Genomic DNA, 22,049 nt, shown 5'->3' with positions numbered 1-22,049 from the left:
ACCCCCTGCCGTCAAGTTGATTCCGATTCACAGTGACCCCATAGGGTTTCCAAGGCTGTAAATCTCTATTACTGCCACACGTTTCTCCCGTTGAGCCTCTGGTAGTTTCAAACCACTGACCTTTTGGTTAGCAGTCAATCGCTTTGACCACTGCACCACCAGGGCTCCAGCTGTAAGAGATTAGCCAGATTAATGAAAAGGATAATAATTGTACAGTTTCTTTCAAGCTTCTAGAAAACCAGTTCCCTAAAAATCTTCTGTTTACATTCCGCTACCAGCATTTAAGGAGTCCTGGTGATGCAGTGGTTAAGAGCTCAGCCGCTAACCAAAAGGTTGGCAGTTTGAATCCACGAGCCACTCCTTAGAAACCCTGTGGGGCAGTTCTCCATCTTGTAGGGTTGTCATGAGTCAGATTCGACTCCATGGCAGTGGGTTTGGTTTTGGGGTTTTACCTGGATTTAACGGTAAGAGAAAAACAGTTTTAAAATGATTGTTACAAGGCAGTTGAGCTAACACAGGTACCGTTTTGGATCATTGGTGTGCTTTAACATACATTAAATAATTGTTCTTATAAAATTGGACTTAAGGTTATAAAATTGTTACTGTTTTGATATTAGCGCAGCTTGTTTCCCTTGTGCTTTTTAGTGTCAGATCTTCTAAAAAATAATGTAGAATGAATTTAATTGTATTGAGTTAGGTTTATTTTTTCTAATATAGTATTGGCAAGTTTAACAGCTGCATTTAAATTAGGAGGCTAGAGAAAATGTAGGCTGAAGAAGTAAGGGTAGGCACATAGACTGAAGTTTTAGGACTAAGAATGGAAGTTTTCTTTTATTATATAGTACTTCATGATTCTGATAGAGGTTTGTTCTGTTTTACCTTTTGACCTTGTAAGTTAATCATCTTCTTTAATTGTCTTCCAGCACAATTAAATGTAGAATCCTAAGGTTATCTCTGAATTCCTGTGTTAACTCTGACAATGCAAGGCATTATAGGAAGGAGAAAAAATGCACTCTATGTAAGAGATGATTTTAAAACATCAGGCAGAAGACCATTTTAGACATTTATGTAGTTTAGTATTTTTTAAACTGGAGATCAAATCGTTTCCTTAAAGACTTATCAAGGCTGCCCGCTTACATTGTCAGTATGAAAGCAGAATGGTTTCTGCAAGGAGCCAGTGGTCTTGGTTTTCTGTGTCTTCTAACTGAAAGCAAGCTCCTCAACTTTTCAAAGCCTGTGAGAAACTGGAATCGATCAGACTGGCTACGTTACTTCAACCTTCTACTTTGTTTTGGGAGGAGTATGACCCGAATAGTGCAGTTACAGATCTTTGGCTTAAATAAGTTGTACGGTTATATTTTTTTCTGAATTGTATAGGCATTCGTCCCAATTCTATGGCAAGGGTGGGCCATAAGTTCTTTCAAAATTCTGCCATCTTGCTCCCACCTTCCTTTTCCGTCTCTCTTTGTAAGCTTCAGTATCAGTATATTCTAGATGAAATGCTCTACAGTAGAAACTATATGTTTTAAAATGCAAGAATCCTGTTTTTTACTTGGCATCGAGGGGGCTCTTCCATCTCTAGTTATATTAGTTTTTCACGTCTGCTTGAGTTTATTTAGCTAGTGAGCTGTATGTGACTCAGCAATGAAGGTTATAATGCAACTTCCATATCATATGATTTTTCAAGGATTCTTGTGTAATACTTTTCCTAAAAGAAGACTCTTTTCTTCTCATGCTGTACTGTCCTGATAGTTGGCTTCTTTTGTTAAATATAGCAGCTGTAATTCTGGTCATATGTTTTACCCCAGCCAAAAACTAAACCTGTGTTTTCATTTCCTCTCTTTGCTAAACTGATGTGCTTAAAATTTGCACATCAGATAGAAGTGAGTTGTAAGGCTCCAAGTAAAAAATGAACTTTTTAGCAGGACACACTTTTTTCATCATCAAATTCTGAATCTATCCGTCATGGAAAAGAAATGTAAAAGACAAGATTAGTAATATTTGCATGAAGAATATAAGCTTACTCAGCCCTTTTAAGGTTATTTTCAGGGAGAGAAAAAGGAGGTAGTGAGTGTACATAATTAGGGAAAGAAAAATATTGGTATAAAATTACTAAATTTTTAATATGGTAAGGGAATGTTTACTAGGTTTGATTTCTAAGGGAAAGAGACGAAATTCCAAATAACTATTGTAATTATCTATTGAGGGGGTGTATTATTTGTAATATCTGGTTCTTTCCATTTGCTAGTGACCGTTCTTGCCATATTCCATGAACTTCAAGTTGATGTTGAACTCTATGCGCTTCTTTTTGGTGAAAGTGTCCTCAATGATGCTGTTGCCATAGTGCTCTCTTCGTAAGTTGTTTTCCTCATATATTCTGTACAGTAAATGTTAGGGTACTAGGAACCGAAAGTCACTTATCGAATGAAATATAGTATGAATGGAGATGTTTGGAAGAACGAGTCATTTTTTTACTTTTGAAGCCATGCATACCTTATAGATAATTTGGAAAATGAAGGGAAGAAAAAAATGATACATAGTCCTACTGTCTAAAGATAATTACTATAAATATTCTAGGACTTTCCTTTGACTCTTTTTTTTTTCTATGCATAGTATTTTTGCACAGTTGTGATTGTAGTATATGCATATAATTTTGTATTTAACATTATAACAAAATTTTATTTTTTATTAAATTAAAATTTTTAGAATAGATAATATATTCACATGGTTCAGAAATCACCTTCACGTTCTTACTCTTGTCCTCATCTACCCTGTCCCCCACCACCCCTTATAGGTAACCATTTAAAATTTTTTCTTGTATTTCTATTTATTCAAATACAAGCTTTTAAAATAAAAAAAAGGGAGACAAATATTTATTCATTTTTGCCTCCCATTTTTTTATTTTAAAAGTAACAACTACATCTGTTCTATACCTAGCTTTTTCTTACTTTAACAGCATATTCTACAGATCATTCCATATCAAAACAGAGTCTCCTCATTCTTTTTTTGCAGCTGCATTGTATTATCTGTGAACTGTACTATAGTTTATTCAATCAGTCCCCTACCGCTGGATACTTGGAGTGTTTTCGAGCTTCTGCTGTCACACACAATGCTGCAGTGATTAGCCTTGAACTTAACTCGTTTCATACATGCGTAGGTATATTGGTAGGGTAAATTCTCAGAAGTGAGATTGCTGGATTAAAGGATAAATATGTTGGTAATTTTGTTAGACCTTGCTAAATTGGCTGTCAAAGGAATTGTACCATTTTGCATGTTAACCAGTAAAGTATGGGGGTGCCTGTTTCCTCACAGCTTCCCCAACAAAGTATTTGTCACACTTTTATGTTTTTGCCAATTTGATAATTGAGAAATATCTCATTGTAGTTTAACTTGTATTTTTCTTGTTTAAAATTTCAGAAAAACTTTTTAATCTTTAGAAGTATTAAATAATATACTTTTTATTGAAGATAATTATTGAAATCAGTGATACTTTTCTGTAATTATAGAAATTACAATACATGTTATTAAAAGGTTTTGTAGATGGAAAAAATGGGTCTGAACCTCTGAGGAACTCAATCTTGACTGTCCACTCCTACTAAGCAAATATACAGCTGTATAGACAGTTGCCTTTACCCCATTCTAGAACTTCTATGAGAGAGAAGTAAAAGTTCTTCATATATTTTCTCTCTCTCTTTTTTTATTTCCCTCCTTAATTTCCACTTTGATAACTATAAAACAGTGGTAATAAGTCACTGACTCTGGTTTGTGTAAACTGATTGCCTTCCTGCAAAGTAGAAAATTATTTTTTCTTAGATGACTCTAACACTAAAACCTTAATTAAGATAAACAAAAGGTCAGATCCTTTTTTGTGAATGCAGTGTATATAAATTTACCCTCCTCATATTGTCAGAATTTTTTTGTATCTGTTTTTTTTCTATAGCTAATGTAAATTTAGAGAAATAAAATCTAAAGACTGTAGCTCATATTGATACTGAATGTAAGCACCTTCAATGACGACAGATGCAAAGTAAAAGTTTTATATTATTTGACGGTAGGAAAACATGACTGTTGTAACTTGTGTGTTATTAAAAAAAATGAGACTACAAAGGTTGTTGAAGCTTTCAGAACATAGGTACATGCGAGGTCACCGGTGTTACCAGGCGAAGAGAATAAGGTACAGGCAGTTGCTTTGAGCATCAGTTCCCTATCCTGGCAAATTATTACGCTACTTAATCATCTTACTGCTAAGTGTTCCTTCTTCGTTGCCGTAATGGATTAAGAGATAGAAAATCTCTCTCTGGCCCTATGTGAAGCTCATGTGCCCTGTGCCTTAGCTTTTCCATTAATAAAGTAACTCTCGCAACTTTAAGAACAGCTGAATAGTGTAAAAGGAAGAAAGCTCACTGAAAGGTTTTGAGCTTGGGAGTATAAATATCAGTGTTGGTGAAAAATAGATGTGTTAAAGGGAGAATGCCCTTCCCGTAGCACTTCTCACAAAGGGACGTGCTTGCCCTTCTATTGCAGCCTTTCTTGGGGAAGATTCTGTGAGAGAATGAAGCCTTCTAGAAATGGATTTGAGTGACTCTTTTCTCACTTCTCCTAAGGATGCTATAAGTTAATTCATCATATACTCTGGTGCAACTCTGGTAGAGAAGGGTTATATCCAGAGTGTATCCTAAGAGGGAAATTGTTAGCCGTGTACTTGTCTTAATGGAGCTGAGCAAATAGGTTACTAGCTGGAGGGCTCAGCAAAATGCTTGTCATCAGCTTTCATTTTCCTTTTATGTGTTCCAAAGGACGTTCCGTAGGAATAGTCTATTTCCAGCCAGCATTTTGAAAAATGTGGCCAAGGAGAAATAAGGTTGTCGAATATCTTTTCTCCAGTTGGTTGCTATATTGTCATGTGTTATTTTATTTTATTTTTTTATATCATCATGTTTTAATGTGGTCAAATCTTATTTATGGTGGTAGGGCCCTTTTGTGTAGGTACGGTAGCATATTAAAGGCTATTCCATACAATATCAAACAATATCAAATATCAAACAATATCAAATATCAAGCAATATCAAATCTACTGTTCCCAAAATGATCTGGTTACTTTGAACATTTAAAGTCAGATGTTTAAAATGTTTGGTTCTCCTTGAGCCTCAGAAATTTCTAAATGCAACCACCAGAAATTAATGTGAGTGCTATACTTACAATAAAATAGACACAGATTAGGAAATTTTAATTTGCTCTTAGTTTTTGTTTTGTTTTGCTTACTTGAACTAGGGGAGATATGAAGAGAAATTGGTGTAGATAGCACAGCAACCACCTTTTTTTTTCCTTTATTCAGAAAAATTGGAGTAACCACAGGAAGAATTCATTATATTTGTAGGAATGTGTTTTTCCGTGTTCTCTGCTTTGACATGACTTGTATGATGTCTTTGAGTCAGGACTTTTTGTAACACTGGTACCTTAATTATCTGAGATGAGAAGTGATTTAGTAATGGTGAACACTCTTGTCAGGGACCTGCTGGCAACAGTGATATTCCCAGCCATTTCTCTTTCCTGTGGTGGCTGCTGTCATAGAAGCTTTCGTAGACCAGCTTTGGACTGTAAGTTCAAGATGGAGAGTGGCTCCCGTAATTGCCTGCCCGGTCCGTTACAGAGTGGCTTTCTTTCAGAAGTTTGCGGTGGACGGTCCAGCTGGGTATGCTAGACGTACTGTTGAGTGAATTTTAATCTCTTGGAAGGCCTTTCAAGCCCTTTTTCTTGTCTAGAAAAGTCCATTTCAGTGAATATGAATAGATACTAAGCATTTGGTCCATTTTGGTATTCCAAACCAGAAGAATGTGGCATCAGGATCGGAGGAAGACACTTTAACAACCTGCATTATGCAGATGACAGAGCCTTGCTTGCTGAAAGTGAAGAGGACTTGAAGTACTTACTGGTGAAGATCAAAGAACACAGCTTTCAGTATGGATTGCACCTCAACATAAAGAAAACAAAAATCCTCACAACTGGACCAATGAGCAACATCATGATAAATGGAGAAAAGATTGAAGTTGTCAAGGATTTCGTTTTACTTGGATCCGCAATCACCACGCATGTGATCGGCAGCCAGGAAATCAAAAGACGCGTTGCATTGGGTAAATCTGCTGAAAAAGATCTCTTTAAAGTGTTAAAAAGCAAAGAGGTCACCTTGAAGACTAAGGTGTGCCTGACCCAAGCCATGATATTTTCAATCGCATCATATGCATGTGAAAGCTAGACAATGAATAAGGAAGACCAAAGAAGAGTTGACACCTTTGAATTGTGGTGTTAGTGAAATATATTGAATATACCATGGACTGCCAAAAGAACGAACAAATCTGTCTTGGAAGAAGTGCAGCCAGAATGCTTCTTAGAGGCAAAGATGGTGAGACTGCATCTTACATAGTTTGGACATGTTGTCAGGAGGGATTAGTCCCTGGAGAAGGACATCATGCTTGGCAGAGTACAGGGTCAGCAGAAAAGAGGAAGACCCTCAACGAGGTGGATTGACACAGTGGCTGCAACAATGAGCTCAAGCATAATGATTGTGAGGATGGCGCAGAACCGGGCAGTGTTTCGTTCTGTTGTGCATAGGGTCGCTGTGAGTCGGAACTGACTCGATGGCACCTAGCAACAACAACAACAAAGGTTGAAAAGGTACTTCAGTCATCTTTGTTTTTCCCATAGGAAAAACAAACTGTGATGAGATTGAGTTTTGCACAATATTCTTTATATTCTCAGACCTCTGATGGAAATAAGTGGAATTTTTCATTAGTTTGTTCACGTTAGTACATTAGGGCTTTCAGACATTTGGGCTTTAGGACACTCAGGCACTGGTAAATCTTAGAGTCACGAAACAATAGTGCTGTTCAGTGTCTTGAGGATGGAGGGAAAGGCTCCATACAGCTTTCATGTAGAAAAAGGACTTCTAAATGTCCTGCTTCCTGAAAGTGTCATTTAAGTAAGAGCTGAATTTTCTTGTTACCTGGATACACTGGTGGGTTTTTGGTAACCTTTTGTCCCTTTTTTTTTTTTTGTCCTTATTTCAGCAATTTGAATCCAAAGTTTCTTTCCTTCTCTGATTTCATCTTTCAAGTGCTATACTAGATACAGGTTTCCCCCGCTATCCAGATGTAGTCTCCTATGAAGCCTTTTGTAAACCGAAATGGGGTAAAGCGAAGAAGCAATTACCGTTAATATACAGGAAAAAATTTTGAGTGTTTCCTTACCCCCCAAAACAACCCACCAAATCATACCAAATAACACATAAAACCTAAAATAATGCTAATGTATAGTAAAAGCAGGAATGATAAAATGAACACAGCCTATATAAAGTAGAAATAATGTGTACAGTGTTGTGCCATTTACCAGAATCGGGAAGACAGCGAGCACGCTGGAGGCTGAGCAGGGGTGGTGATGATGGGAGTCCCAGTAACCTAGCTAGCAATGGCACATGGGGCTGGGTTGAAGGGCCGGGGTTCCAGTCCCGCGGAAGAGTGGGGTTTATGCTAACTGCAGTTGCCGAAGGATGAGTCCTACTATTAGAGAAATGCACAGGGGACGATGAGTCCAGGATGGGATCTTGCGAAGCATGGTGTGTTTATACGTCACCAGGCATTTGGCTGGATGTGGCTTGGTTGTTCGATAAGGGTGGATGAGTTTGAAAGGAGCTTGCTCAAGCCACTATGTAAAACGGGTGGCAAAGGCCTTGATGTAGATACTTTACCAAATATCTGGCTTGCTCTTGAGGAGTGAGAATGGGTGTGGCTCTCTTGTTGAATGCTATTTTTGCTTTTTGCCTTTTTTTTAAAAAAATAAAAGCAAAAATTTTCTTCAGATTCTTTCAGGTAGTGAAGAGAAGTACTAATGTAGGTGTTTCTTAAGAGCGAAGTGGCATAAAGCAAACTTTTGAGAAGCAGGGGATATCTGTCATAGTTTTTAAAGTACCATTTGCTCATAGAAGTAAGAGCAATCTCTCTTTTGTAGCTCGATAGTGGCCTACCAGCCAGCTGGAGACAACAGTCACACCTTTGATGTCACAGCCATGTTCAAGTCCATTGGGATTTTCCTGGGGATCTTCAGTGGATCTTTTGCGATGGGTGCTGCTACTGGGGTGGTGACAGCTTTAATATCCTTTTATTACATTTGTCGTTTCTTGTTAACCTGACAGAGTAGTTGAAATGCTGTGTTCAGTGGTTTCTCCTAATTCCATAGTTGGAATTATGTTATAATTATTAACTGTATAACCAAGTTTGAAAACATTAAAAAACCAAACCTGTTACCTTCAAGTGGATTCTGACTCATAGCGACCCTAGAGGACAGAGTAGAACTGCCCCATAGGGTTTCCCAGGAGCGCCTGGTGGATTCAAACTGCCAGCATTTTGGTTAGCAGCCTTAGCTCTTAACCATTATGCCACCAGGGTTTCCTTGAAAACATTAGGCAATAATATTTACCAATAAATAAATAAATAAATAAATTAACTTCACTGTTTTGCATAGTGCCCTAGGGCCTTAGGTTCAAAGGTCTAATGAGATGCAGTGACCCTTTGGGGGTGAAGTTTTAAGGTTGTAGGTTGAATTGATATAAAGCATAAAGGTAGAGATAGTTCAAAGAGCCTCTGTGTGTTCTGTGCTCAGCCTGGCAGTCTTTGGCTCTTTGTTTAATAAGACAAATAGGACCTGTTGCCAAGTGAACAAAATATGGTCCCTGTGTTAGGATATATAGGAGTACATCTCAGCTCTCCTTGATTTTAACCTTTCTGCTTTAGAGTCCTGAGCTGGAAGCCAAAGGAACCTAGGTTGTAGTCCTGGCACTGCCACTGGTTAACTATTAGAAGTATTGGGCTGGTCATTCTTGTACTCCCTCAAGAAACATTTACTGAGTGCCTGCTATATGCCAGATGCTATGCTAGGCTCTGAGTAACAAAGATAAATGAGACAAATGTGCGCCCTGCCTTCGTGGAGTTCACGGTAGAGTGGCAGACACAAGCATGTTAGAAGCTTTTAGACTTTGCCTCTTTGGACTTCAGCGTAGGAAAGTGAGGGGGCAGAGATGGCAGTAAAGGTGATTGGGACTGACTGGATGAGTTCTAAAGAGTTTCCAAATCTGAAACTTCCAAGACGCTCTTATATAAAGCAAATACGTTATTCTTTTATAAGGATCTCGAAGTTTGCCTTGTGGTGGAAAGACTTGCTTTATGGCCTTTTACAGGCGAACTGAAGCATAAAGGAGCAGTAGAAAGAGTTCCGAAGCAAAAGCCAGGACAGATAGTATCTCTTCCCCATTATCTTATAAGCTCCTTGAGAGTAGGAGTATATCTTGTTAATCTTTTCGTTGTTAATCATTCGTTAGAGTAAATCTAGATTCTAGCCTAAGATTTGTCACAGCTTGACACAGCTGCTACCTCAATGTACAAATACTTTTTAGACTAGTATAAGTCAGTGATGTGCCTCAGTTTCTTCCTCATGAAACGCCCTGTGTCACAGAGGTTTTAGAGGAGAAAATAACTGTGAAATCCCATGGAACTCACTTGTTTTTATCAATGTAAATTGCTATAATTAGGGAAGCCGTCTTGCTTGGGGTTGCAAATTAATAGTCAGAGTTCAGGTGTTATGTATCTGATCTGTGGCTCTGGTGTTTACCTGTCCTTTTCTGCATGGTTTCTGGAAGCAAGGTATGTGATACCCATAAAACAATTGGCTTGACTGAGCTGTAAGACGTCCTCACTGAAGGAGACTGCTGACTCTCAGCAAAGTGCTCATTTTAAGAGTTACTTCACTTTGGTGCCTCCTCATTCTGTGACTGTTAGAAGGATGAGAGAATCCCTCTTGTTTTTATGGTTGCCTTGCTATGATTTTCCTAGCCACACTTCTGTATTAAGAGATCGTGTCACCAGCCTTAACGGTCTTACGTAACAAAGTTCACCAAATTACGAGAGTTCCAGTTGTTGGAGACGGGCCTGTTCTTCTTGATGTCCTGGAGTACCTTTCTCCTGGCTGAAGCGTGGGGTTTCACAGGTAGGTTGCTTTCTCTTTATGATCTTAAACCCTCACAAGAAGTGACTTTGCCAGTCACTTGTTCAACAAGTGGACAAACTCCGCTACTATTTGAACATGCTTATTATGGCTGGAATTTATGCTCCCACTTTAGAGTGTAAAAGAAGATTTTCAATAGACATGGTCCCTCTCAACAAAGTAAGTCACAAATGAGAATTCTAACATAAGCATATAACCTACTTCTCTAAAATAAGAACCTTCAGTAAAAAAAAGTTGCGAACCATCCTTTTATATGTGAACTCGGAACTCATTGTCTTTATAGGTGTGGTTGCAGTATTGTTTTGTGGCATCACACAGGCACATTATACATACAATAACTTGTCCACGGAGTCTCAACATAGAACTAAACAGGTAAGAGAAACTTCATAGTTCGTGAATAAACTATTCCTCTCAGCATAACAGAAGTCTTTTTACCCAAAAATAACCTTTGATCTGCTTTAAAACGATAATCTGCTAATTTCAGCACCTTTTCCTTTGACTCCAGAAATTGATGGGACAGGCAAGCTGAAGGTTGGCAGCTTTTAGGGTGGCACTGGGTCAGCAGAATAGACAGGAGCTATTATGATTAGGGCTGCAACAACCAGTCAGTTAGCTTGCTTTCCTCTTAGTGTTTTTACAGCATAAGAGGAATATTTTGGAAGCTCATTCTGGTCTAACTAGAGCTATTGCTGTGTGATACAGAGGAAATTAACTTCTGATCTGCCTAGAGCTACTGCTGTCTGATCCAGATAAGATGAACTCCTTCAGTCTTCATTTCAGGCACTGCAGAGCTACAGTAATGCAGAGGTTGGCAAACTGAGGCCCTTGTCTAGTTTTGTAAAGTCTGGGAGCTAAGAAGTGTTTTTAGATTTTTAAAGGTGGGCTAAAAAAAGAAGAATAGTATTTTGTGATATGTGAAAGTTATAGGAAATTCAGATTTCATTGTCCATCAGTAAAGTTTTATTGGAACACAGCCATGCCCATTCATTTATAGTCTATGGCTGTTTTTGCAACTGCAACAGCAGGTTCGAATAGGCATGACAGAGACCACTGTGTGGTCTGCAAAGCCTAAATTATTTACTGTCTGGCTCTTTACAGAAAAAGTTTGCCAACCCTGGTATAGTGGATTAAAACATGGGCTCCGGAGTCATTGTATTGTTTCAAATCCCAGTCCCACACTTTCTTGCAGCTGACCTGGGCAAGTTACATATCGTCTCAACACTTCAATCTCCTCACTTTTAAAATAGAGATAATAATAGCTACCTACCTTATGGTGTGATTGTGAGATTAAAACAAGATAATGCATCCGAAGTCCTCTGCATATTATCTGGCACATAATAAAAACTTGATAAAGTTTAGCTATTATCCTTAAATAAGCAAATAGTAATAATTGGTATGTTAAATCATTTTAATTTAAATAAGATATATTTATTGATTTCCATTTCTATTCTCATTGTGATTTAGAAAGATTAAATAAATTACCCAAAGGCACATAGCCAGCAAATGGGGAAGACAGAATTCAAGCCTAGGCGTTTTGACTCCTGGGCCCATGTTCTTAACCACTACCCTCTGGTTGTGGAGTAGAGGGTTCCGGTTAAGGAGCAAGAGAGGATAGAGGGATGCCAGATTATGGAGGGCCTTCAACTCATCCATTCAGCACTTAGCATCCCTGCTGTGTTAGTAACATTTGGCTATGCCCTGATGTGAAAGGGGGTGGGCAGGGAGCTTGGAGGAGGGTCCAGGGCACAGGACTGCAATATGTAAGCCCTGTGCTTAGGGAACTTGCTCCCCAAATGAGGGGCAAGACCCTGGTGAAAAGTGAAATCAGCACACAGCAAGGCAGTGATACAAGAGCTGGCACAAGATACCCTGTGCTAGGATGAAGGAAGTTGAACTGGATCTTATAAAGAGGGAAGTACTTTGAAATGGCCATTTTGAGAGAGTTATTTGGTGGGGGTGTGGGAAATGGGGGTGGGGGGTAGGGGAGAAGTTGGAGGCAGGGTTCCAGTTAGGATCCTTTTGTAGCATTATGGATAAGAAGTGATGAGAGCTAGACTAGGGCAATGGCAGGGGCACAGGAAATATTATGAAAGAAAAATGGGCAGGATTTGGAGGAGCGTAAACCTGCGTAAAGTAAACAAAAAATGGAGATTTGGAGAAGGGAAGCCGATTGGGGCAAGTGAGGAAGTAACATTTCTGGCTTTTTCTTTGGGGCTAGAAATGTCATGTCTCCATTCTCTCCCCTCTGAATCACATATCTTAAGGTGTGTATGTGAACTTTACAAGGAGCCCCTGGTGGCGCAATGGTTAAGTGCTCAGCTGCTAACGGAAACGTTGGTGGTTGGAACCCACCAGCTGCTCTGCGGGAGAAGGATGTGGCAGTCTGCTTCCATAATGATTAAAGCCTTGGAAACCCTATGGGGCAGTTAGTTCTACTCTGTCCTACAGGGTCTCTTTGAGTTGTAATCGATGGGACAGTAATGGGTTTTTTTTTTTTTTTTTGGTTACATGAACTTTATGTATTTGAAATATCTGTTTCGTTATTTTAGTAAAACTCGTGTTTTCAAATTATGTAACTCAGTTTTGTTACTGGACTAACTTTTTCAATTTTCTTTCAGTTGTTTGAGCTTCTCAATTTCTTGGCAGAGAATTTCATCTTCTCCTACATGGGGCTGACACTGTTCACCTTCCAAAACCATGTTTTTAACCCAACATTTGTAGTAGGAGCTTTTGTATCCTTTACTATGTGTTTTCTTTGGAAAATGTCTTTAAAAATTGAAATTTTCCTGTGTTCTGAAGGGGTGATGTGGTTGATAAGAATACATCTAAATATATAAAAATTTCCTGTGATTAAAACAAACAAGGATTTCAACCTTTTTTCCTATCTTAAAATACTAGAATGACATTTTTGTTTATTGCGTAAATAGTGTTGATAGATTAAACGACAGAAAAGTCTTCTACCATCCTAGCAGCCCCAAAAGAGAAAACTGGTTGCCCTCTATTACTAAAGAGAAGGAGAGATTGGATATTGGGGAACAGTTAGCAGTCTGTGCTGCTGGGTAGTAGTTGAAAGATAATGAGAGACTGAATGAGGCTAATCTTTTTCCTTCTGTCTGTTTCCCTACGCCTGTCTCTGTTTCTCGCCTCTCCCTTCTTTATCTTCTCCTCTCTCTGTCTCCCCACCCCAAGAGCAAATTGAGTCTAAGAAAAAAAAAAACAGTTGAAAGGGAGAAGCTGAGTATATGAAAGAGAGCAATCAGTAGTACTAGCCTGGTGAGGAGGCAGGAGGAAATGGAGTCCAAAGCCTAGGGAGAGGATTGTCCTTCAGTAGGAGGTGCATGGCTCCTCCACTGTCACAGGAGAGGATAGGCTATGTAGAGATGAAGGCACAGTTGTGAGATGGAGTTTCTGTCTGATGGCTTCTGTTTTTACCTGTAAAGTAGGAGGTGAGGTCATCTGCTGAGAGGGAGATACGGAGCAGATTACCTTAAAACAGCCACTTAAAAAATATTATCTCATAAGCCTTCTGAGAGACAGGTATCCAGGATCCAGAATTTCTCATGAGGTTGCAGTCATACTGTTAGCTGGGACTGCAATTTCTTTTTTTTTTTTATTGCACTGTAGATGAAGGTTTACAAAACAAATTAGCTTCTCATTAAATAATCAGTACACATATTGTTGTATGACATTGGTTAACAACCCCACAGCATGTCAGCACTCTCCCTTCTCGACCTTGGGTTCCCTATTACCAGATTTCCTGTCCCCTCCTGCCTTCTTATCCTTGTCCCTGGGCAGGTGTGCCCCTTTAGTCTCATTTTGTTTTATGGACCTCTCTCATCTTTGGCTGAAGGGTGAACCTCAGGAGTGAATTCATTACTGAGCTAAAAGGGTGTCCAGGGGCCATACTCTCAGGGTTTCTCCAGTCTCTGTCAGGCCAGCAAGTCTGGTCTTTCTTTTTGAGTTAGAATTTTGTTCTACATTTTTCTCCGGCTCTGCCCGGGACCCTCTATTGTGGTCTGTGTCAGAGCAGTTGGTGGTGGCAGCCGGGCACCATCTAGTTGTACTGGACTCAGTCTGGTGGAGGTCATGATAGTTGTGGTCCATTAGTCCTTTGGACTAATCTTTCCCTTGTATCTTTAGTTTTCTTCATTCTCCCTTGCTTCCAGAGGAGTGGGACCATTGGAGTATCCTAGATGGCTGCTCACAAGCTTTTAAGACCCCAGATGCTACTCACCAAAGTAGAATGTAGAACGTTTTCTTTATAAACTATGTTATGCTAGTTGAGCTAAATGTTCCCCAAGACCACGGTTCCCATAGCCCTAGCCCAGCAATTCAGTTCCTCAGGATGTGTCTATGAAGCTTCCGTGACCTTGCCTTGTACAAGTTGTGCTGGCTTCCCCAGTATTGTGTACTGTCTTACCCTTTACCAAGTTACTGCTTATCTGTTGTCTATTTAGTGTTTTTCCACCCCTACCCCTCCCCTACCTCGTAATCATCAAAGATTGTTTCCTTATATGTGTAAAACCTTTTCATGAGTTTTTATACTAGTGGTCTCATACGATATTTGTCCATTTGTGATTCACTTATTTCACTCAGCATGGTGCCCTCCAGATTCAGCCATGTCGTGAGATGTTTCCCAGATTCATCATTGTTCTTTATCGTTTTGTAATACTCCATTGTGTGTATATACCAGAGTTTGTTTATCCATTCATCTATTGATGGGCACCTAGGTTGTTTCCATCTTTTTGCTATTGTAAACAGTGCTACAGTGAACATGGGTGTGCATATGTCTATTCGTGTGACAACTCTCATTTCTCTAGGATATATTCTTATGAGTGGAATTGCCGGATCATATAGTATTTTTCTATTTCTAGCTTTCTAAGGAAGCGCCATATTGTTTTCCAAAATGGTTGTATCATTTTGTATTCCCATCAGCAGTGTATAAGAGTTCTGATCTCCTCAGTGCCTCTCCAGCATTTGTTATTTTCTGGTTTTTTTTTTATTCCTGCCAGTAACCGCTGGGGTGAGATGGTATCTCATTGTGGTTTTGATTCGCATTTCTCGAATGGCTAGTGATTGTGACGCTTGAATGTCTTTTTTGGTGAAGTGTGTTTTGTTTTGTTTTGTTATATGATGCTGAATTCTCTTGGCGAGAATTTTTGCATGTATACTCACGAGAGATATTGGTCTGTAATTTTCTTTTTTTGTAGTGTTTTTGCCTGGTTTTGGTATCAGGGTTATGCTGGCTTCATGGAATGAATTCGAAGGTATTGCTTCCTTTTCTATGTTCTGAAATATTTTGAGTCGTACTGGTGTGAGCACTTCTCTGAATGTTTGGTCGAATTCTCCAGTGAAGCCATCTGAGTCAGGGCTTTTTTTGTGGGAAGTTTTTTTAATTACCTTTTCAATCTCTTCTCTTGTTATGGGCCTGTTCAGATTTTCAATATCATTTTGTGTTAGTTTGGGAGGTATTGTGTTGCTAGAAATTTGTCCGTTTCCTCTATGTTTTCAAATCTGTTGGAGTATAGTTTTTCATAATACTCTGTTATGATCCTTTTTATTTCAGTTGGGTCTGTTGGAACGTGGGACTGCAATTTCTGATGACTTGACTGGAGTCGAATGATCCACTCCAAGCTCACTCCCATGGCTGTTGGCAGGGCATCAGTTCTTCTCTGTGTGGACCTCTCCGTAGTGCAGCTCACTGTATGGCTTCTCCAAGAGTGAACTAAGAGAGAGATAGAAAGTACACAAGATGGAAGCTATAGTGTCTTCTATAACCTAATGTTGGAAGTGACAAACTATCATCACTTCTGCCGTATTCTGTTGAACAGACCATCCTGGTACGGTGTGTGAATACTAGGAGGCGGGGGCCATTGGCGATCATCTTGGAGGCTGGCTTCCATAGGTGATAACGAGTTTTGAGGGGACTAGAGAAGGTTTGTGAATTGTTGTAGAGACTGGAAGAGTGAGTTGACCAAAGGAAATGCCATAGGATTTCTGAGCAGTATAAGGGACCTGTTTGAGTTTGGAGATTAGGTATTAACAGTTGAAGCAGTCTGCCCTGTTGTATGACTTTGTCCGGAAGTGTTTAGCTGTAAGCATGGAGAAAAGAGATAAATGAGGATCCATCCAAGGTTGGGATTTGGTCAAATGGATGCAGTGAAAACACAGAGGGGCAAGTGAATTTAGGGCATTGGAAAGAGTATTATTAAAATGATGGATAAGAAGGAATGCAAAGAAAGAGGACTGGTTGTTTGAGGAAAAAGTAGAGGAATCATTGGACTGGAGGCTGCATGCATCAAGGTAGAAAAATGATCAGAGTTGGAGGGTTGAACAAGAAACATGGAAGGAGAGTTATGGTCAGAGAGAAGAATGTTTGAATTAGTGATTTTCCAAAATGTAAACAAGCCTACCTCAGAATGAAGATTTTGCCAGAAGCATCAGCGGAAATATTTTTAAAATTAAAACGCTATGTAAGATCCTTGTTAGAAAGTGAGATATTACCGAAATGCCATTCTGAAGAGTCTTATTCTGGAAATGAACTTTCAGGCAAAAAAGATAAAGCCCTGTTAATAAGAGAAGAAACTGAACTGGAAGATGACCATGAAATTGGTAACTTCATAACCTGCTAGTCTTTGAGAGATTTTTGAGCGGTCAAGTGGCTTGATGAACTAGCAACACTATATTTAATCTGGAAACAAGGCCAAATATTCTCTGTAGATTTCTGAATCTCTTAGGAATTAAGTTCTTCAATTAAAAATCCTACCATGAAAATTGACTCTTAACAGGAGAGAGTTGTTCTCTTTCTGACTCTGTTGGTTAAACTTAGGTTTGGTTTCATGTGACAAAGACCTAGATGAACAATGCTTAAACAAGATAGAAGTTTCTTTCTTTTTCATGTAAAAGCATGAGGTGGTGTCATCAGGGACCCAAGCTTCTAACTCGTTGCAATAGGGAGTTGCCCTTGTTCTTAACCACCCACAGTGGCTCACTCTCGTGGCTGCCAGTTTCCTTTAAGGACATGACCCAGAAGATGCGCACTTCACTTCTACTTAGCAATCCCATTGGTTATACCTACCTGCAAGGGAGGCGGGGAATTATATTCTTTATCAGATAAAAGTTGGAGGTGAGGGGTAAGGTGTCTACTACTAAAGAAGAATGGAGAACAGATGGTGGGGGTAACTACGTGTTCTGTTGTTTTATTATTTTTTAAGGGAATCATTTCTTTTAAATAAACTTTTTATTTTAGATTTTACAGAAAAGTTGTGAATTCCCATATACCCCACCACGAGTTTCCTGTTAACATAACTTATTAGCATCTTATATTAGTATACATTTATCACAGTTAATGAACCAGTACTGATACGTTATTATTAACTGTACTTTATTCACATGTTCTTTGGTTTTACCTAATGTCCTTTTTCTGTTCCAAGATCCCAGCCAGGATATCACATTACAATTAGTCATCGTGTCTCTTTAGGCTCCTCTTGGCTGTAACAGTTTCCCAGACTTTCCTTGTTTGTGATGGCCTTCAGGAGTACTGGTCAGGTATTTCGTAGAATGTCCTTCAGTTGCAATTTGTCTGATGCTTTTCTCATGATTAGACTGGAGTTATTGGGAGGAAGACCACAGAGGTGAGGTGCTATTCTCATTATATCATATCAAGGATATAGACCTATTAACATGTCTTATCAACGTTCATGTTAATCTTGATTGCGGGGCTGAGGTGGTGCATGTCAAGTGTCTCTGCTGTGAAGTTACTCCCACCTTTCATACTGTACTCTTTGGAGACACATCACTGGGTGCAGCCCACGCTTAGGGAGTGGATATCCACACACCCACCTCCTTGAAGGCAGAATGTCCGCATAAATTATTTGGAATTCTTCTCCTTTGGAGATTTGTCTGTTCTCCCCACTTATTGTTTTATTTAATCATTTATTTATATCAGTATGGACTTACGAATATTTATTTTATGCTTTGGGTTATAATCCCATACTACTATATTTTGTTGCTCAAATTGTTCTGGCCATGGCCATTGGGAGCTCTCTTAGTTGGCTCCTGTGTCCCTTTGACATACCCCCATCATTATGTTTTTTGTTAAGTACTTCCTAACTTCTGGCGCTGCAAGTTGGTTCAGGTTCATCTTGTCAATGTAATTACTGCTAATCCATCGTATTACGTCATAGTGATAGGATTTACAGCATAGAGGAAAATCACATAAAATGGTGGACAGTCATACAGTACTGAGAATCATGGCCCGGCTAACCTGACAGATATTTTTGGGGGACAGAATTCAATCCATGACAGCAGTTCAGCCTCTCCTTTGCAGCAGATGGAAGTAGGGACTCAGTGGGACACAACAGGGCTAGCAGGAATTCCAGTGGTAGGAGGTATTTGAGCTTCCCTTTTTCATCGTTCTGAGGAAGAAAAGGAAACTTTAGCCAGTATTGCTGTTCATTTTATCAACACTGGCAATTAAAATGAGTTAACCTATTATATAAATTTTAAACATAGAAATTTAAATGTAAATTTTAAACATGTTTCTATTCATCTAAATAATTTCCTATATGTTAGACCTGCACTGTCCAATTTGGTAGCAGCTAGCCACATGTGATTATTTAAAGTTATATCAAATTAAAATTTCAGTTCTTCAGTCACACTAGCCACATTTCAAGCACTCACCATTTTGGGCAGTGCAGATACAGAACAGTGCCATCATTGCAGAAAGTTCTGTTAGATAGCGTCGCGTTAGATAGCGGAATCAAAAGACTGTTAGAAACTGAGTTCCCTAAGATAATCTTCCACCATCTTGATTGTATAGTCTAAATAATATTGAAAGTAAAAGGAAATCATCCTTAACGTATTAATAATTTCAGATTGCTATTTTCTTGGGAAGAGCTGCCAATATTTACCCATTGTCCCTCTTACTTAATTTGGGTAGAAGAAGTAAGATTGGATCAAATTTTCAACACATGATGATGTTTGCTGGTAAGTTACAACTTTCCTTCTCTTGCCTACCCCAAGAAATCACTCATAATGCACATGCCAGTTTAATGTCAAACTGAAATGATAGGCTGATGTTGTAAGACTCCATTAAACAACGTCAGATAGAAAATTCTTTTTATTGAGTTCCATTCTCTTCTATGGGACTTCTGTGTGTTCTGGTTCAGAAATAATGTTACATGAAGGTGAAAATAAAGATTAATTCATGTTCAAACAAAAACTTGTATGTGAATGTTCATAGCAGCTGTATTCATAGCTGCCCAAAACTGGAAACAATCTGTTTTTCAATGGGTGAGTGGATAAACAAACTGTGGTACATCCTTACAATGGAATACCACTTAGCACTAAAAAGGGACAAACTATTAATACACACATTAACATGGATGAATCTCAGAGACATTGTGCTGAGTGAAAGAAAACAGTCTCAAAAGGTTTCATACTGTATGATTCCATTGATGTGACATTCTCCGAAAGACAGAACCATAGCAATGGCGATCAGGTCAGTGATTGCCAGGGGTTTGGCAGGATAGGGATTGGACTAAAAAGGGGTAGCACAAAGGAATTTTGGGAGGTGATGAAACTGTTCCCTACCTTGATTGTGGTAGTAGTGATGTACCTCTATGCATTTATCAAAACTCATGCAACTGTATACCAAAAAGAGTGCATTTTACAGTATGTAAATTAAAAAATGGAGCCCTGGTGACACAGTGGTTGAGAGCTACGGCTGCTCACCAAAAGGTCAGCAGTTCGAATCCACCAGGCTCTCCTTGGAAACTCTATGGGGAGGTTCTACTCTGTCGTATAGGGTTGCTAAAAATTATTGAAAGATCAATGCATGTGAACATCATATACTAATTCTATTTATTTTTCTCTATTTGTATATGTTAATATATATTGCGTATTTGTTAACATGCTCGTAAGTTTTTAGAATATACTTATATGAATTTATGAAGCTCCCATTGGTAATGAGTTAATAGAAGACATGCCTCTTCATTCCCTTGTAGGGCTTCGTGGTGCAATGGCCTTTGCCCTGGCCATTCGAGACACTGCCACTTATGCCCGGCAGATGATGTTTAGCACCACACTTCTAATTGTGTTTTTCACTGTGTGGGTGTTTGGCGGTGGTACCACTGCGATGTTGTCATGCTTGCATATAAGGTAAGTAGGGACTGGAGACCTCATTTTAATATGAAATTGTAACTCCGTTCATTTTTCTTACAGTCATGAGACAATTTTAGGCTTTGATGAGTCCGTAATGTTTCATTTTAGAAATGGCTAGCAGTGATGGTTGCATAACATGGTGAATGTAGTTGCTATCACTGAATTGTGCGCTTCAAAATGATGAGAACTGCAAAGGTTTTACTACATGTATTTTACCACAGTTTTTTCAAGTCTACAGCATGTATTTTAGGAAAAACTTGAAAATACGCAAAAGAAAAAGAAAAATCATTTGTTAACATCTTGAGGGGTATCTCTCCAGACCTCTTCCTGTGCATGATATATATTTTTAACAAAAAGGGGCAACACTAAAAGTACACTTTTGTAAACTGATTTTTCAGTGTAACGTAGTATGGGCATTTATGTTAGCAAATATATTGACATCATAATTTTTAATGGCTGTATAGCTCAGAAGGGGCCCTGGTGGCGCAGTGGTTAAAGTGCTCGACTTTTAACCAAAATGCCGGCTGTTTGAACCCACCAGCCGCTCCTTGGGAGAAAAATGTGGCAGTCTGCTTCCATAAAGATTTACAGCCTTGGAAATCCTAAGGGGGCAGTTTTACTCTGTACTATAGGGTCACTATGAGTCAGAATTGACAGCAAGGGTTTGGTATAGCTCATAATTTATTTGACTGAATCCCTGTTGGTTGTACTTTACCTCAACCCTAATCAACACTAGATATTATCATTCTCTCATTATTATGGTTGTTTCTAACAGTTGTTAGAAACCTAACGATCCGCGGCTGAAATTGTGGGGTCTTAGTCTTAAATGTGTTCTAGTTAATGTATTCAGTTCGAAAGCTCCCTTTTTTCTCCAGAGTTTTGCATTTGTTTCCATGGATACAGCAGCTGCCTTGCTAAAACCTTTGTAAATCTTAGTTCTGTGTTCTTCATAGACCTTAAGAGCTATTGAGCTTCCAGAATCTGCAGAGTTCATTAGAGAAAACAGTATTTCACATTTTATAGAATCTGCTTCCCATTTTTTTCATTTCATTATTCTCTTGCCTTTCTTTTAACATTCTAAAAACCAGCCAGCCCTAAATCACGCTTTGAATGTTCTTATTATCTTCACTTCTGTTTATATTCAAATCTCTTTTTTATGATTTCCGTGCTGTTACTGCATACAATAGAAAATACATGAAATTCATGTTCTTATAACCCTAATTATTACTTCAGAGATGACCTGGCATTTGTTGTGTGTCTACTGCATGCTGAGCATTGTGCTTAGCGCGTTTTACATCCTATCCAGTCACAGTAACTCCACTTTATGTGTGAGGAAAGAGAGCCTCACAAAGATTCTCAGTTGCTGAAGTCATGCAGATAATTAAATGGTGGGCTGAGGAGCTTCTGCTCTCACTTCATTTCTTCTATGCTGTGTTGTATCATGAAATGAGGGTGGTAAATTTTTGGCAGGAGGAGGTTCCTGTCTTTTCTCACGACCTTGTAAAAGAAGGCTTCTTATTCCACCAAGGAGAACAAAATTAAATATAATTTAGGAAAAATAACATTCTTCAGTAGAATCTCATAGTTTCAAGTAGAATCAGTTCTCTTCCCTAAATGCTCTTGATACCAACAATACACCCACACTTACCCCTACTCCCCTAAACCCCCCAGACTCACCTACTCACATAAAGTTTAATCCCCCTCACGAGCTTTGAAAGCTCTTTGTCTGGCCCCATCTCACCTGCCCTGTAGCATACAGTTTGGCACTTAATTATATCCATTGCCTCACAGGCTTAGATAAATTCATATTCTTGTTTGTTTTGCCTCTTTGAGAA

General features: G+C 38.9%; 1 protein-coding gene across 5 annotated transcripts in view; it reads left to right on the top strand.

Moving 5' to 3' along the window:
* Nucleotides 1-22,049, top strand: part of SLC9A6 (solute carrier family 9 member A6) — a 68,397-nt gene that overhangs the window by 28,428 nt on the left and 17,920 nt on the right. For all 5 annotated transcript variants that reach the window (XM_049871810.1, XM_049871811.1, XM_049871812.1 and 2 more), the window contains 7 exons: nt 2,249-2,354; nt 8,002-8,143; nt 9,927-10,032; nt 10,334-10,422; nt 12,669-12,782; nt 18,927-19,038; nt 20,058-20,211. In XM_049871810.1, coding sequence (XP_049727767.1) covers nt 2,249-2,354; nt 8,002-8,143; nt 9,927-10,032; nt 10,334-10,422; nt 12,669-12,782; nt 18,927-19,038; nt 20,058-20,211 — 823 coding nt within the window. The remainder of the gene's footprint in view (nt 1-2,248; nt 2,355-8,001; nt 8,144-9,926; nt 10,033-10,333; nt 10,423-12,668; nt 12,783-18,926; nt 19,039-20,057; nt 20,212-22,049) is intronic.

Source organism: Elephas maximus, chromosome X, assembly GCF_024166365.1.
Source record: "Elephas maximus indicus isolate mEleMax1 chromosome X, mEleMax1 primary haplotype, whole genome shotgun sequence".
Classification (NCBI taxonomy): Eukaryota; Metazoa; Chordata; class Mammalia; order Proboscidea; family Elephantidae; genus Elephas; species Elephas maximus.
The sequence above is the reverse complement of the archived record's forward strand: the minus strand, read 5'-3'. Positions and strand labels throughout refer to the sequence as shown.